The 17,376-nt window shown below is 44.9% G+C and overlaps 3 protein-coding genes across 3 annotated transcripts; 1 reads left to right on the top strand and 2 right to left on the bottom strand.

The window, feature by feature from the left end:
* Positions 1-94: 94 nt before the first annotated feature.
* mRpS22 (mitochondrial ribosomal protein S22) lies at positions 95-1,333 on the top strand. Its single transcript, XM_017179627.3, has one exon. The coding sequence runs from the start codon at positions 95-97 to the stop codon at positions 1,274-1,276; it is 1,182 nt and encodes a 393-aa protein (XP_017035116.1). The 3' UTR covers positions 1,277-1,333.
* On the bottom strand, positions 1,258-2,709 carry Boh1 (Buddy of Hmr 1). The gene is made up of 2 exons (XM_070287535.1): positions 2,604-2,709; positions 1,258-2,527 (listed from the first exon to the last, which is right to left on the bottom strand). Exon 2 carries the CDS (start codon positions 2,514-2,516, stop codon positions 1,509-1,511), a length of 1,008 nt encoding a protein of 335 aa, XP_070143636.1. The 5' UTR covers positions 2,517-2,527; positions 2,604-2,709; the 3' UTR covers positions 1,258-1,508.
* Positions 2,710-2,977: 268 nt separating this feature from the next.
* Positions 2,978-4,291, bottom strand: LOC108083638 (protein FAM50 homolog). The gene has a single exon (XM_017179509.3). It carries the CDS (start codon positions 4,168-4,170, stop codon positions 3,094-3,096), a length of 1,077 nt encoding a protein of 358 aa, XP_017034998.1. The 5' UTR covers positions 4,171-4,291; the 3' UTR covers positions 2,978-3,093.
* Positions 4,292-17,376: the final 13,085 nt, after the last annotated feature.

The following is a 17,376-nucleotide window of genomic DNA, read 5'->3' as shown; positions in this document are numbered from 1 at the left end:
GCCAGAAGCCGCGAAAATTCAATTTTTCAGGATTTTGACACTTATAGAGGGAAGGCCACACTACGTGTGTTCTTGTGTGCTTTTTTGACTAAAAATGCACCTGCTGAGACAACTACGCCAGGTAAATGGGCTCCGGAGCCTGCGGCAGGCCACCCGCCAGGTGGCCACCGGCCCCACCAAGCCGGCCACTCTGCAGTACGAGCGGGATCCGCAGCCGCTGTTCACGGACGCTGAGACCCAGAGACTGCTCCAGTCCATGACGCAACTGAACCTGGACCGGGTGTTCCGCAAGCGCACGGTGCCGGACAACAGCGTGGAGACCAAGTTCATGACGGACGAGCAGCTGGACAGCGAGTTCCAGCAGATGGTGGAGCGGGCCAAGCAAAGGCTACAGATGCCGCCGATCGTGACGATCAAGAAGGACGAGGAGCGCATTATTGCCAAGGACCCGGCGTTGAAGGACTTTGCCAGCACGAAGTACGTGTTCACGGACATCACCTTCGGCCTGCGACAGTCGGAGCGCAAGGTAGTGGTGCGGGAGACCGATGGAACCCTGGCCTACGCCACATTGGAGACCACCAAGCGAATGAACCAGTTGTATTTCCCCCTGGAGGGCCGTCAGTCGTATAACCCCCGCATGTTCCTTTTGGAGGAGCTGTTCGCCAAGTGCCTGGCGGAGCACAAATACGAGTTCGTGCTGGATCGCCTCCTTGTGCAGTACGAACCCCATGAGCCGGAGTTCCACAATATTTCGGCGCGTGTCTTCGAGCACCTCAACGAATCGAAGCAGTTCGACCTCCTGCGCTCCACGCGCCACTTCGGGCCCATGGCCTTCTTCTACGCCTGGCACCGCTGCATCGACGATCTGCTGTACGATATGATCCGACGCGACTACCTCTCCAATGCCGTGGAACTGATTGCCCTGAGCTACAAGATTCACAAAGTGCCAGTGGAGTATCTGCCGACGCTGGCCCAACTGGACGCCCTGCAAATCACACCCGCACAGCGCGCTCTGGCAGAGCTGAGAAGCGTCTTCCGAAACCGAGAGGAGAATCAGGGCATCGAGCAGGAGATCCACACGGCCATTGGCAAGACGGAGCAGGACTTTGCCGCCGACGAGGTCAGCCTTAAGTTCATCGAGCAGTACATCGCCAGCGAACATGCTTTGAAGAAGGTGCAGCTGGAGCTGGCAGTGCAGACTCTGAAGGAAGTCAACCGAGAGAAACTGCTGCTGTTCCAAGGACTAAAAAAGGCGCATGGCGTTCAGGCGTCGTAGGAGCCTCGTCTTATTGTTATCGATTTCTACTGCTAATAAATACAAAATTACAAATTAGTTACTTATGTTCCATGATACAATTATACAAGGTACCCCCGGCGGAAAAATAATCCCTAGTTCGGCTTCTCAAAGTGTGTGTGAGCGGGTACAGCCTAAAAGTTTGAATGAAATGTAAAACCCAAACGATTTGGACCCGACGAGACTACCTTGTATAATTCTATCATGCTTATGTTCATAATTCTTTCAGCAATGCCTTGCTCAGGTTTATATGGTAGCCCAGAATGCACTTCCTCCTGTGTCTGCTGCAAATCCTCTCGTTGCTGAAGCGCTTCAGGCACACCGAGCAGCGTCTGAGGTCGCGTTTCTCCTTGGGCAGCTTGTGCTTGCGGAATAATGTGACGTACTCTGCCTTGGAGCAGCCGCTCACAGCTTTGCGGTGGATCAGCAGAGCGGAGGCGGTCTTGAAGTTTTGGTTGCACTGAAGACACTTGTAGGAGCTCCGGCCGCGGTGCTTCTTCAGATGGTTGAGTAGTTGCGTCTCCGAATGGCACTCGACACTGCACAACGAATGCGGGCACTTGAAGAACATGTTAGACTTCCTGGGCGCCAGACCAGGGCAGCTAAGATTGTGGCGCTTCACCAGCTTCTCGTGGGATATTTGTCGGCCACAATGGCAGCAGAGTACCCTCGGACCGTAGTGCACCTTCATGTGGCCCTGGTGTTCGGCCAGAGAGCTGGCTACTTCGCCGCAAACCTGACACTCTAGCATTCCGTTGGGGAACATGCTGGTTGTCTCGCTAACAAAGGTGAGGAATGCGGCATCCTCGCTGGCGGAATCCTTGGGACCCTTCTCCGTCTCCTGATTCTTGGGGTAATCCCAGTCCCAATCGTCCGCATCCCGGCAGCACTGCACGCCCACGTCGCACGTGTTCTTCGTCTCCGTTTGTACGCTGCGTTCTCTCTTGGGGAGATCGTCGTTTTGTGGTTTTTTGGAGACTGCCCGCTCCTGGGGCTTTTGGGACAATTCTGTGTGGCCGCCATTGACGACCATCGGATCGGCGGCGACTCTAGTTGCCGATAAGTTGTTGTCCATAGCGTACTGACGGCTCACCCACTTGGACTCCACGCACAGGTATTCCGGCAGGTCGTAAACGGGCACGTTGAGAGGTTGAACGCGGTTAACTTTGACTAATGGTCGGCAAGAATCGGTAGATATATCCGCCTGGGGCGCAATGTTCATCTTGGGCGGGCCTTTTATTGGATTTTTAATAGCCACAGTGACCAGACGCAAAAAAAAAACAATACGGTGAGGAGCGGAGGTGCTTACTTTATGGTATTTGAGTTATTGTTTTAAAATTTTATTTCAGGGGACGCCTGAAAATGAAATCTTAGCCGGGCCTTTTTTGTTTTATTTTAAGTAGTGTGCCCAGCGCTGGGAAAACTCCAAATACTTTGATTTGGAAAAAGCCACAACATCCCTTTATAGCCTTATGACACATTAATTATGGCCCTATGACACAGCCTTAAAATAGACAACTATAAATATTATTATATCTAATAATATAATAAACAATTAGCAAAGCATTATAGATTATTAAATTCTTTACACGAAATGTAATGTGTATATTTTTCAATAAATGTTTTCGATTTTCTAGATATAAATTAATGAAAAGTGAAACTCTTGTTAAAATATATTTAAATAAATGCATTTTCTTGGTTGGAGTTAAATTTAATAAAACAATTGCAGACAATTACTAAAGGAAATTGAGGGTAAAAATAGAAATTTTTAAACAATTCGATATTTCCCAATAGATGTTCTACTTTTTGCTCTTGTCCTTGTCCTTGATGGTATACTTGTCGTAGGACTTGGTGGGATCGTACGGCTCCCAGCGGCTGGCCGGGAAGATGTGCTTGTTGCGCTCGTACCACGACCGGAGGAGCACTTTGCCCGCGTGGGACTCCTCCTTCTCGACGGAGGCATCGCTGATCATCCGCACGTCGTCGTGGACATCGAACTGGAAGAGTGGACCGGACTTGCCGCGCGCCTTGGTCACAATAAAGTCGTAAAAGGAGTAGTGGTGCGGCAGGATCAGATCCTCCTTGACGTACATCAACTGGTCAGCCATCACGGTCTTAAGTTCGATAAACTCCTTGCGCAGCAGCTCCAGGCACTTTTGCAGGAACTGGTAGATGGAGTTGCCCTTCTTCATCAGGACGCTCCGCCGATGTCCAGATCCATCCCAGTAACTGAACGTGATGGAGATGTCCTCGTCCTTGAGCTCCGCCTGTTGCATGACCCATTCCTGGCGCAGTTGCTCGCGCAGGCGGTTCTCCTGCTCCTCGCGCTCGCGATCCGGCAGAAATGAAGTGTCAACGTCGGGGTTCTTGCAGATCTTCTTTTTCTTCACGGGCACAATGGCGTCCTGCATCTCAGTCCACTTGGCCTTGGGCTTGGCCTCCTGCTTCACCTTTATTTGCAGCTCCTCCTCCTCGTCCTCGTTGCCATCTTCATTCTCCTCCTCGTCCACGTTGAAGGACAGCGCCTGTATCTGTCGCTTTTGCTTGTTCTTCTCCGCCTGAATGGCCTCCAGGGCACGCTGCTTCTCCCGATCCTTCTCGTCCTTCTTCTGGGCCAGCTTCTTTTCCCTTTCGCGCACGATGTCCTCCTGCTTGGCCTTCATCTCATCGAGGGTGACCAGGCCGATGGTCGAAGACTTGAGCTGCTGCTCCACGGCATCGTAGTGCGTCGCGAACTTGTTCTCAATCTTGTCCAGCTTCAGCTCTTCCTCGATCTTCTTCTTGCGGAACTCGATCTCCTGCTGCTGGATCTCGCGCTTCTTCATCAGCTGGGCGGCACGGCCCGCCTCGCTGGCGGCCCCCTTGTAGTGGGCCATCCTTAGCTATTTCTCGTTAATAAATTAAACTTTGTTATTTACTGTCAATTTCCAAGGTGGAAAAATTGTAAACATTAGACACTAGTGTGACCGCTGTTTAATGCGTGCAGAATACTGCGCTGTAGAGTGACCAGACATTAAAGATTCTGATTTTGTAGCTTTAACCTTTTGTCACTTGCGTTAATGTCGGTTAATTTTTGATTTCTGGACCAAAAGCTCTGGAGCTCGTCCTTTAAAGTCCTTCCGGCGAGCTTCCATCTGCGTAGCATATTATTTGGCACTGGGCCCACGCCGTTGGCTGTTTCAGTTACATCGGAACTTTCAAACCCATTGGTTGAACGCGCGCCTTCAGACACGTTGCAAAAGTGTTAAGAAAACAAGTTTTTGAACCCGAAAACAGCACTTAAAAGTGTCCTGATTAAAAAGTAAAGTGGTTTTAAGCAACGGATCGAAGTGTTTGTGGTTTTGGTGAAAAAATGATTGAGGATTACGCCTAGCAGGACCTGCAAATGTGACCCAGTGAGCGTGTTGTGCTGCCGAAAGACGCCTGCTGTATCCTGGCATTTGGCAAGGACATTACGGACAAAGAATCGTGCCAAGAGATAAAGAGGGGCAGTTGGCAGTGGCAGCTGATTCGGAAGCGGAAGTGCCAAATTGAAATGCCATTTAAGCCAGACGAGCGAACTGCCCGACTTCGTTTACGGCTCATCCGGACTCGCCTGGTCAGGGCTCTTCCTGGCACCTCTTTTGCACTCAGCTGTCCAGATCGGGTTTGGGATGGGTTTGCTATGGGGACTGGGGTGTTGAAAGGATGAAGGATGGCGGGAATACCGCAAGCATGGGGATCCCCAGACGACACTTGGCGTCTGCGTTGGCGGTCCCTGCTCTTGACATTGATTATATTCATGAGACCAAGTCATAAATTCCCAGCCCCACCGCCTGTTTACGAGGATGCCGAGTCCGTCCTCGTTTTCGTCCCCCAGCCAAGATGTTGCCAAGTCAAGCGGAGTGCCAATAAAATCATTAACTGTTGCAGCGCATTAAATTCACGACCCAGACGTAGTGCTTCTGTCGTTATTCAGGCAGCAAGCATTGTCATAAAACTCTGACCCGACCTAAGCCATATTTATCCCAATTCGTCTCCAGTCTCCTCCGCCTTCGCATCTCCGTCTAATTGCCCGATGGAGCAAGTATTCCGGGCGGGGAGGCGTGTGAAAAACTATTAAAAGGCCATCCAGAGCCATAATTAATGGCGACAATGACTTGATCGGCCGATAATTAATTTATCGACGTTTATATTGCCAAACTGAAACGCAGCCACAGAGCCACACATGGTCACCGGAACCGCCGGAAACCCACGTAACGGTTGTCGCTAAGTCCCGCGGGACCTCGTAAATTGTCCGGCTGAATTCCTGAACAGCTCCAGAGTCCCATTCCCAGTCCCAGTCCCAGTGCCAGAAGTTGGTTTCCCCTCTCAGCCCTTCCTTCGTAATTGACTTTAATTTCAGGGACAGCACAGGCGGCAAAAGTTTCTCAAGAAGGCGAACTGAGCCCAAGTTTTGGTTGGTTCTATTGTATTAACTTGGCTTTGGCTGCCCGTGGCCCGCACATGCATGCATAGTTTGTGCTTGCCAGAGGATTAGGCTGGCCACTCGGATCCTTAGTATTTGCATTCAGATGGGCGGACTTTATCCCACTTCTTAGTTTGCCAAACTATTTTCGTGCGCCAAGAACTGGCGACGTGATGAAAGTTGCCAGAAAAGTTACCTCCTGCCAGAATGGAATCAATTGAAAATGATTGAAACCTAATTTCCCAAATGGACTGAATACATAAATCAATAAATAAATTAGGTGTTTTCAAGGTGGGGAGCAGCAGCAGAAGCACCGCACTCATTAGGCTCTGTCTGGTGTATTTAAGGGTTACCTATCGATCGATTTCATTTGCACCAAACGGAATGCTTCCCCAGATTTCATATTTCCATTAATTTATTTATATACATTCCGTGTTAGTGGGCTATTAAATCAAATCGCTTAAATTCATTTATCTGAGTGAATAAGGATGTTTTCTTTTATTTTTATTTATTTATTTTTTTTGTTTGAATTGGTAATGGGGCTATGACACTGCATGGAGGCTTTTATTAATTGGCCAAGCGAAGTGTGAGAAAGACAAACATTATTATGAAAAAAAGTAAAGAAATACTATAGCTTATAGATAAATATCTCAATGACCCTCCAATAAAACATGCATATAATAAAACAACAATGGGGCGTCATAATGGCATAAAATGAGATCCGATTTTAAATATTTGCACAAACAATATTATTCTTAAATAACAGAAAACTCTTGCTTAAACTGATAGACGAAACAAAAATTATTTTCTTTGTAAACTTCATGTAACTATTTATCCAATTACTCTTAAAAACAATTCTTCATCAATGAGTTTCCAAAAAAAGAGCCTCAACTTATTAAAAGTATGCAATTTAAGCTGTTTGAAACTTTATTATTTCCAATTAAAATCTACCACCTATGAAAACATCTCACTCTTATATTGTTGCAGTTTTTATTGAATTTTGAGTAAAAACAAATTACTTTAATTACTTTATATTTGCTTGTTTGTCAAGCTTTTAATCAAATTGCATAAAATGTTACATTTTGATATAATTTTTTGCTTTACTTATGTATGTATATACATATATACCTATTGAAAAGCTCGTCTGGTGCGTTTCTGTGTGCAAAAATTGTAAATCTCTCCAATGGCATCCCGCAGTGATTGAAGCAGAAAAAATAAATATTTTCGCTTCAGTGGACCGCAATGAACTGTTAAGGCCGACAAAAACTATGGTGATAGGAGAAAGCTTTGTTCGCATTCCCCAGCCATCAAATAGTGGCCATCTCTGAGATTATGGCCCTGTGCTCAAACCCCTTTCTCCTGGCAATTAATAGTCGAGAGCGCGAATTTCATTGGTCTCTTTAGGGTTACCAGCGAGTCTATGGGAATTCCCGTCGCTTGAGTCTGCTCTAGATACTGTCGTAAAGCATACTTAGTTGGCTTTTATCCTCACACTTTTTGCGGTCCTTGGTCGCCTCGTCCTTGTCTTGATTTCCGAAATTGTTTTTACCCGCATTTCATTTGTTCGCCAAACTTTTCGCATTGCGCTCGCTGAGGACGGAATGGCGCAAAAAAAATTGACACAATTTAAACTTTTGTATAAACAAAAGCAATGCAGAGCAGTCGAACAGAAAAGGTTAGCCAAACGAGCCATTTGTCCCGGCTGCTGTTTACTTTCTTTTTTGCTCTCTCCTCTATTTTCTCGTCCTTTTTTTTTCGTTGGTTCCTTCCTTTTGCTGCGGTTTTTCTGTGCTTCTTTTTGGGCAATGCCAGTTTATTATAGCCGGGTTTTTGAAATTTGTCAAAAGGGCGGGGCAGCCATCCCTGTTCGGTTCACCCTTTATTTTTGCCGTTCGGTTTTCTCAATTCCGTTTAAATTGCGCACATTTGAAACAATTTACCAGCAACGTCACACACCCACACACATATGTACATATATGTATGTATGGATGTGTGGGTATTTATATTCACTCACTTGCACTCACTTTTTACAGCAGGCTGCATTCGGGGGCCTTTGGCAGAGATTTATGCAAGCTTTTCATAAAGCTGACAACATGACGTATGATTAATATCGCTGCCTGCTCTCCGGATTGTTATTTTGCTGCACATTTAATTAAATCTGTGAGACTTGATTAAGTGCTCATTTACCAGCCAACAAACGAGCGCTACTTGGCCCTTAAAAATTTATAAAAACACAAGAACGTGACTGTATATGTATAGACAAGGCTATTTCTGGGAGCAGGCTCCTTGACAACTCCGCCCCAGCGCTAAGCCAGGAATAATTTGAATTGCCACTAAAAATATCAACAAGGAGCTCTAAAATTATGCCATCCGCCGGCGAGGACAATGTTTTCCGCACAATGGGCGACGGAGGAATCGGAGGTGTGTGCGATATTGCACATACTGTAGACGACATGGTCTCAATAAGTTTGTGCATTTCATGACAATGACGTCGCAGGCAACGACGATGTCTGACAACGGCAATGCGTTTGGTGAATTCTGAATATATGTACTATATATATATAGTACGAGTGAGTTTGCGCCTGGCTGACATTTCTTGGCCTCCCCTTGTTGTTTTCGTTTCGTGTTCGCCATATGTGCGAAAATGCCAACGTTCATTGCAATGCAATTAATAAATACTACTGCATCTGCCCAGCATCTGGGGCAGACTATCACTAGAATATTTATTGAAAAAATATATCCACCTTATTTTGGGGCATTTTTCAAAACAAATATCCGTGTTGAAGGTTTCCTTTTTGTAATTTATTGGTTTTATGCGCCTCTGGAATAAATTATAGTGAATAACCGGGCTGAAAAAGGTCTTTAAAGAGAATTTTATGAAATTGGTTTTACATTTTATTACCATTTCCTGGAACGGTTTGCTCGTTTTGCCAATATTAATATTAGCTGCAGGGTATTTCTTCTAGGAATAGTTAATTTAAAATGAGTTTTGTTTTTGGCTTCTTCAATTTAATTGCAAAGTTTTTAGACCACATATAAGTTTTTACTGTTAGTAGAATTTATAAAATTGAATTAATGCCTATTTCAAAACATTGTAAGGTTAATTGAGACTATATGGGCTTATTGTGTTCCTAAGAATTTAACCATTTATTATTTTTACAAAATTTATTCCAATTAAAAAAGTTCAATTCTTCATTTCACTTTCAATTTACTTTCATAGATCAAATGTTATTTATTTCTTAATTATTTCGCTTTTTATGGAATCCGCTCTTCAATATGCCAATTAGGTTGACATTTTATTATGCGTTTGTTTTGTTGCGGTCCGTTTTAATTGCACGTTTCGCTTTTAATTAACGTTTCTAATTAAATACACCCACTTAGGTCACACAGTGAAACAATTTCCTTGCTCTCACTTTTCAAATTCACGCAATATCCGGCTTAGATATTAACATTTACGAAATTTCCAGGCCAGAGCTTCTCTCATGCCCAGGAACAATCATTCTGAATGGGATTACCTGCTCGTCCTGGCGCCGCAGTCAATTAGTATGATATCCTTGGGGCTTATCGCAGTCCTATTACCAATTCGGTTGCTCTGTCTGCTCCACTTTTATGGTTGATTAATGCCCGAGATGTGCACTGGATTGCGCCGGGATCTCGGGCTAAAACAATGGCAGGAACAGGGACCACTGAGAACGAAGCACGGAGCATGGAGCTTGGATCACGGAGCACGGCGCACGGAGCACATTGATTTGTGCCACCTGGCTGGGGAATGGCCTCGGTTGCCCAGCGGAGACGCATCGTAAATCATGAATGTAAAAGTCGTGCTGGCAGCTACCCTCGGATTTTTCCTCCTCGACTTTCCCCTTACCCCACCCTTCGCTGGACTTTTCTTTTAGGTGGGAACCCCAATCTAGCGATTACCGAACTGCCGGTAGCGATTTTATGGCTCCGCTTCTGTTTCTGTTTTGGCAGCATAAAGCTTTTTTTGCCATCGATTCGTTCGTTATTGGCTGCAATGAAAACTGGCCTCCTGACTTTCTAGGCAAATTTGCGTCCTTCCATTGCCAAAAGGTGTTTTTGAAGGGTGGGCATCATAAAAAGTTTGCTCGTTCCTTATTCGCAATTTCTTCCACATCTTCATCATCGTTTCCATCGTCATTATTACTTTTCCTTCTTTTTATACACGCTCGTACAACAACGGAAACATTCATTCACGCGAACTAATGAAGTGTCAAAAATGGGCGCCCCGAAAACTGTGCTACGCTTTTTCTTTTTAAAAATATTATGTGTGCGAGTGTGAGCTTGCGAGTGGGGGGGTGCGCCGGGGTGGCGTCGTGTGACCTTGGACTTTAACTATAGTTATATATCAGCGAGTGCTGACAAAAATAGCTCCATAATGCCGAGGCGGGGGTCCGCCCGCATGTATATGTGTTTTTGTGCAAATGTTTGCAGTTGAAGGCAAAGCGCAAGCAAACAAAAAGCAGTTCCACTGCTGCTCCTGATATGGATAGCACTCGAAGTCGGTCCAGTTATGCCTTCTATATATGTATATGGCATATACACATTTCTGTTTATAAATAGTTCGATGAGCTGTATGAGTGCATGTATTTCACCCTGTAACTCAATACACTTCCCTGCCATCGATTCAATTTGTTTTGATCTCAGTTCGAACTGGCTGCATCTAAATTACAATTACGCTGAAATTCCTTGCTTTTCGTTGTTTCCAAATTAGAACGAAGGGAAAAGGCAGAGTCCTTGTGGCTCAAATTGAACGTAATTGTCTTTCACTCCCTATCTCTCCTCTCTAGTTTGCTTTGATGTGCTCCAGCTCTCAGTCCTGCTCCCCTCGAATATGTTTCGTTCGCCTTGGTTTATTTCCTTCTGTGGTTGATTTGTGTATCTATTCGGATTTCTAAATTGTTTTTGGCTACACAGAGAGATAAGAAAGCAACATTATATTTAAAAACATCTTTTTTGTGATTTACAGTTCTTTATTAAAATTTTAAGAAATATATTTTAGTCAAGAGATTAAGCACATATTGATATTGTTTTAGGAAATTGCTTTATTTCTCTCCCTGTATGTATGGTCCTGTCATCGATTTGGTTGTATAAGCGTCGGCGGTTTGACTCATAGGGAAATCACATTTGTAGGTCGTTTAGGCTCGGCGCCCGCCCCTTCCATCGCCGACTTCGCACATGGCCCTGTCAATATTTGGCCAACTCCAACGCCAAACTGTTTGCCAAATGGGTCGCCCACCCAGGCCAAATCTGTACGTCTGTCATTTTTTCCTGGTACTTACAGCTTTAATGTGGCCCAAAACCGATGCTTGCTTGGGATTTGTTTACCGAAGCGCGAATCTGTTTTACTTTTGCTGTTGCTTGGGTTCCCTCCGCCTCCATCCGGTGGTTTATCCAACTCACGCGTTTCCCGGGTATTTGCCTTTGAGGGGATTTCCCAATCATTTTTTTTCCTCCTAGGCATGTCCGTCTGTCTGTCTATCTGTAATGTTGTGTGTCTTGCCAATTTGCGTTTAAGCAAAACCCTCGAATGCCGGACAATGCCAATCAACACGCATACGCCTTGTGGCCGCGCGTGGCAGTTTTATGCCGCTCCCACTTCTCTGGCCAGTGGATTTACGAGCTGGTGTCCAGTTGATCCACGGCCAAATTGTAGTCGGGTATTTAGCCAGTTTGCTTCTTTTCATTCGGGGTGTGTGCCGGGTCTAAAATAAATTTAATTATAAAATGCAATTTATTTGGGACCAGTCAAGTGAAGTGATGGCTCGAAATTGAGTTGCTTGGAATTGACTTTTGCTGCCAATCGGCTTTTATCTTCCCGGGATGCATTGCTTCCAGGGGCAGAGATGTGTAAACATGAAATCTCGCTCGCTCTCGGTCTCTCTAATTTCGCAATTATGCTAACGCAGGCAGTTATCCTTGGAGTGCGGGCAAAAATGGAAATTTTGTGTTCGTGTTTATCTTTGCCTTTTCATTATTGGCACTTGAAGTCTTGGCCGCCGGAGGGCTCAAGTGAAGCATTAATTGTGTTTATCTCAAATTCCATTTGCAAATTGCCTTTGCGGCTGATTCAATTAGTCTGTCAATTAGCACTTCTGACGTAGGGTCAGCGATAAATATACTTGTCCCGGATTAGCCATTTTGTGAGCTTAGCCCCAAGTTCTTTAGCGTTCATCAATCAGTCGAATCACTTCTGACCCGGCCACAGCCAAAGGACAATTTGCCACTCGCCGGAAAAGGGACACACTCAGGGGCTTCCCACCCACTTTCCGGGCTCAAATTGTCGGTTAACTCACAGTCGCCTTTTCTGCCACGGGCCGTCAGCGTCCCACAGCTGGCTAATTATATTTATCCCGAAGCTACACATTACAGAAGCTTCTCTATAATTTCAAATTTCACGAACCGCAAGAAAGAAAGAGAGAGGTAGGAAGGGAACAACGTGGCGTATACGCAATGGTCTTGTAACATGTTACGGCAATTCATTTGTTGATTAGCCGCGGCAAATTGTTGGCAGCACAGTAAGAATAAAAAAGGCAGGAACAAGCAAAATATTGCCCCGGGCCAGTGGCCGGAATAATAAAGCCACAAATAATAAACAACGAAGCGTGTCCGCGTTCGTGTCCTGCCTCGTTGTCTCCTTGTTGTTTTCCCGTGTTCTATGCCATTTCGTGTTGCTGCCGCTGCCGCAGCCTTTCCGCTGGCTTGCAGTCTAAAATTTCAATTTAAAAGCTTGTAATTTTTCAAGGCTCTCCGCCACTCAGCTAGATATGTTCGGAGGATGAAGTATATATATATATAAAAATGGGGTCTGGCCTGGTTGTCACTCGGTTCCAGCATCATCATCATCGGCGCGGCGTTCATATGTGTGTTTGTGCCCACGTCCATGTCCCCCGCATCCACTCATCCATACTGAACACAGACAGTAAAAGTTCGTCTATCAGCATTTTCCAAAACTTTGTGGCAGGCTTTAAGGTTCGAAGTTCGAACATGGCAGGAAATGTAAGCTCAAAGTTGAAAGAAATATGTTAATCGAGTTTCCAAGGCAGACATTTTTTTTAATTTAGAAAGAATTATGATTATTATAATTGGTGGTAGTAGAAGTTTATTGGATTTTTACATTAAACTTTAATGTTTTTTTAGATTTAAGTTTGAATTTTAATAAAGTTTATATAGGAAAGATGTTTATCCAATTTTAAACACACCAATACATCCAGATTTTGTTGACCTAAACTTTTAATGAAAAATAATCTGAAGTTCTATTTTGTTTGTAAAACTTTCGCAATTATATAAATATAATTATTATATAAAATTACACAAAGAAAAGACTCTGAAAAAGAATTTATCATAAATCTTTGCCAAGAAAATATATATAATATGTATATCCCTTTAAGCAGGTGTTCACTGTCCTGTGTCAGCTGCTCTTGTTGTTGGCCAGCGTTGGTTGGCTTCTTTGTTGGCTTGTTTGTTTTTCGGCCGGCTGCATGCAGCGAGGCATGAAATCTCTGCAACCTTTGCTCGCTTTTTTCTACCCTACAACCCATTGCCTTGCCCCGCCGGCGGCCTGAATGAGTGTGTCCCGATTGTCCTGTGCCCGAGAGCTATTTGCCAGGCAAAACTACTGTGTGAATGTATGAGTGCGCCAGTCAATGGCGGCATACAATTTCCACCAAACAAAATGGATAAAAGGGGCAGGGGGACTGACAAGTGGGAAAGTGGCGGAAAGCTAAAGAAAACAAAACTTGGCAACTTGAACCATAAATGCCGACCAAGTCAGACGATAGACAACGCAAACATCCAAATACACTCACACTGGAAAAAAAAATATTACAGAAATATGTACTTATTTTTAATATATTATAATTAATTTAAATGATTATAAGATACTATCTGTTGTCTTTTTTTAAGTATTCAAGCTTTTCTGTCTTGTGCACTCACCATTCTACATAAAAATACACTTCAAGGCTGGCATTTTCATGGCTGGACGCCCAAATGAAAATAACACTCATACGCCCCGTTGTCGAATATGTGTCTAACTCCTCCCGCCACTTTTAGTTAGTTTTTGGAGCTTGCCACTGCTTGTTGCCTGGATGTAAATTCCCTAAATACAGGCAACCTGAAGCCGACAAAAAAACACCTTCAACTCACTTCACGCAACTGAAAATTCCGGCCCCAGGCAATCGCAATCCTCTTAAGGCGCCGCCTTGTTAACATGTCGCATTTTATCCGCATTATTTACGCTCTCCTAGTCGCCGCTCATCGCCCGTTTTGACAACGTGCTTTGTTTTAACGGCTTTTGTTAGCCCGGCTATTTACACTGCAAAATTGTACTCAAGTGCTAATACTGCGGCCCATGGAGAGATGCCGATAAGGCTGTACATTTTGCTTGGCCGACCGACTGTTGAGTGGCAACTGGCTTGATATGGCCAGACAATGCCAGACAAATAATAACTGGGGTGGCAGGTCAAATGGCAGTTTGATGGCAGGACCTAAGCCGATATCGGAGAATATCCACACAGCCCCAGGGAGGGCGGGGCCAGTCAGTACAAAACTAGGGCAATTTTCAGCGAGGTGCATCAAGAGTGCTTGCCTTGGATAAGGATTCCTTAACTGAGGGAGCAGACACAGACGAAGGCTAGCCGATGAAGCCACTCGTATTGCCACAATGTCTGAGATAATAGAGGCCAAAGGCTTCGGCAGAAATCAAAGAAGGGGAACTAAATTATCCTAAAATTAGTTTGTGGAAAGAAGCTCGGATGATTTATAACCATATTGATTATGGACTATATAAATCTAAAATAAGATAAACTCTGCTATAAATGTTATTTATGGAAGTTAAATTTTGGGGCCACTGAAGCAGTATCTTATATTATAATAAATCTGCAAAAATGATCACAGTGTATACAGTAAGGTGTGAAGATTTTTAAACGAGGATCCCCCAGCAGCGTTTTAAATCAGCTTATTCCAAATTCCAATTAGGCTGTCTGAGACAAATTTAGCGAGAAATTTCCAAGCCCCAATCCAATCCTGTCGTTCCCCCAGTCCTTAGCCGGCTGGCAAATGCGGCATGTTGACAATTAGTCCTTTAAATTAGGTGGGCAGAACCGGTCCTTCCAACCGATTTCCGAGGACGAGTCCTTGTGGCTTCTCTTCTGTGTTGTTGTGTTCGACGCTGAAATGAAATTGATTGTGCTTTTCGCTGCCCCCCACTGGGATTCTTGGCTTGGGTTTAGGTGTCAAGTGGGGAATCCTGACGGAGAGATGTGGAAAGAGCGGGATGCCACTGAGCTGCTCGTTAGCTTAAGGTGTTTTGGTATTTGGCTTCGTGGCCAGCCGACAATGAGACGAAAGCCGAGTAATTAAGACAGAGGCAAACACTCAACGGAACCACTTAAGCGCCGCCAAGGAGCAGGGAGCAAAGAGCAGGCTCCCAGCAGCGGCGGCGGCACAAAGGACAAAGGTCAGCGAGCCACTTGGCTCGTGTTTATGCGCCTTTTATGCTGCAACTTCATTAAAATTTACTTTTATGAGAGCAAACAAATCGTTAAAAACAACTCAAAGCTTCTCCACAATGCCTGCCACGCCCAGCGCCCGCTGCGCCTCCCCTGGCGTCAGGAGCAGGAACAGTAACAGAAGCACAGGAGCAGGCTGGGCAGGAAACGTGGCCGGACAACGGTACTTTTAATTACTTTCTGCATAAATTTGCACTCATTTCCGGCCCTCGCTCTGTCCGTCTCCCACTGGAGGTGTAGATGTCTGAACCAGCTGGACGTTAAATGGAAAACAAATTTGGTAGTTACAACTGCGGTAGAAATAATAGTGGTTTGAGCTGAAAAGAAGCCCTGCTTGAAATATATACCCAACAAGGATTAGTAAAAGTTTCATTTAATTCAAAAGAAATATTAAATAAATAATATAACAAATTATTGATACTTTAAAATATCACAAATTTTATTATACCGAGCACTGTTCTAAATATATATTTAAGCTTATTTGCTGTGCTCCCCAGCTTAGCGCTTTGTTTTGTCGAATAAAAAATTATGCAAAAGAAAAGTGCAAAGGCGAGAGGTCCTCCGAATGCTGCTGGCACATAAAGGGAGTTGGTCGCGTTCGCTTTATGTCAGGCACTTGATGGCGGAGCACGGCTCTCAGGGCTCCTGCCACCCTGCACATGTGCTGGCGTCCTTTGGGTGTGCCCCGATACGAACTGCCATTGGCTCGTTTGTCCCCTTCCCTGTTCGCTGGCAAATTGTTATTTAATTATGGCATCCTTGCCCCAAAGTCGGGGCAAAGATGAGAGTGGCGTCGTAGTCCTGGACCGCAACCGGTCACGTCTCGGCATAATGGCGAATAAATCAACGGCGGAAACGCTGCAGGTGACGTGCCACCGATGTGGTTGTGGTTGCCAGCTCCACCTGTCCAGGATGTGTCGTTTATCGTCCTTCGCCAAAGAAGTCGCTAAAGCGGCAGCGGCCGCAGCAGCCTCCAAAGCAGCGAGCGTGAAATGATTGACTTTAAAGGCAAAATGCGGAATCTAAGCTGCGAGCACAGGAGCCGCGGGCGTGTACGGAAATGACTTGCAACAGCCTGGCATGACATTCAATTAACTCGATGTCGATGCCGGGAGCTGGAGCCGGGAACGGAAGACTAGATGGCTAACCTGGCCAAAAGCCAATGTTGTCTATTGCGGGATAGATATTCCGGAAATTAAGAAATAGAGATTGGACTTTGTGAAGATACTTATTTATGACCTTTAACCAAAGTCTAATTAAGTGAGATACTAACGAAAATTTATGTTTACAACCTTTTTGCAAGAATCTTTAATTACTAATCGATAAATAAAATAATAAAAATGAAGTTCCTTGCTTCCAAAAAGAGAAAGAAAAGCAGCTACTTAATTTTGGAATAAATTTCTGGCCACATTCCGTTCGGCTGGTTGCCTCCGAAGTGAAACAATTTAATTCTCGATTGCAGACACATACATATTCCCATTTCCTCCAGTAACTGCTATCTCTCCGATTGGCCGTGTCCGTCCTTTTGTCTCTGCTCCGTGCAGGCGACTGACATCCATCTGCACTTGACAGCTTCCGGCTGTGATTATCAAATCAAGAAATAATTGCTTCGATGCCCCCGTCGCCAGTGCCCTCATCAAAACGTAATGGCTCCGTTTGATTCGGGCTGCTTGGCCAGCAGCTTCCAGCAATTATTTCTGGCAAACAGAGCTCATCAGGAATTCAGTTAGTCAGGCGGGATCTCCTCACTTTGTGACCCAGATACGGACAGCATCATAATCATTTATCAGCGGAATCATTGTAGCCTCTGAGGAGGACTTAGCCAAGGACAACCAAGGCATTCAGCAATCACCGATTTAACAGGATTCCTGAGCGTCTGCCCGCTCGCTCGTAAATAGTTTTCGATTGCGGCCAAGCACATAAGTCAATATTAAGTTAACCGAGAAGCAGCACTAAGACGCTTTTGTGGGATGTCCCTCAACTCGGCTTCACTGGTTTTGGCTGAGAAGCAATTTCTTATCCTTTATCAAGGCAACTGTGGCACACAGTGCGGTGTACAGGGAAAAAAATTAAATAAATAAAATCCAACCCCTTAAATGAAGTCAAAA

This window comes from Drosophila kikkawai, chromosome 3R (assembly GCF_030179895.1).
Source record: "Drosophila kikkawai strain 14028-0561.14 chromosome 3R, DkikHiC1v2, whole genome shotgun sequence".
Lineage (NCBI taxonomy): Eukaryota > Metazoa > Arthropoda > Insecta > Diptera > Drosophilidae > Drosophila > Drosophila kikkawai.
This window is presented reverse-complemented; position numbering and strand designations above follow the sequence as displayed.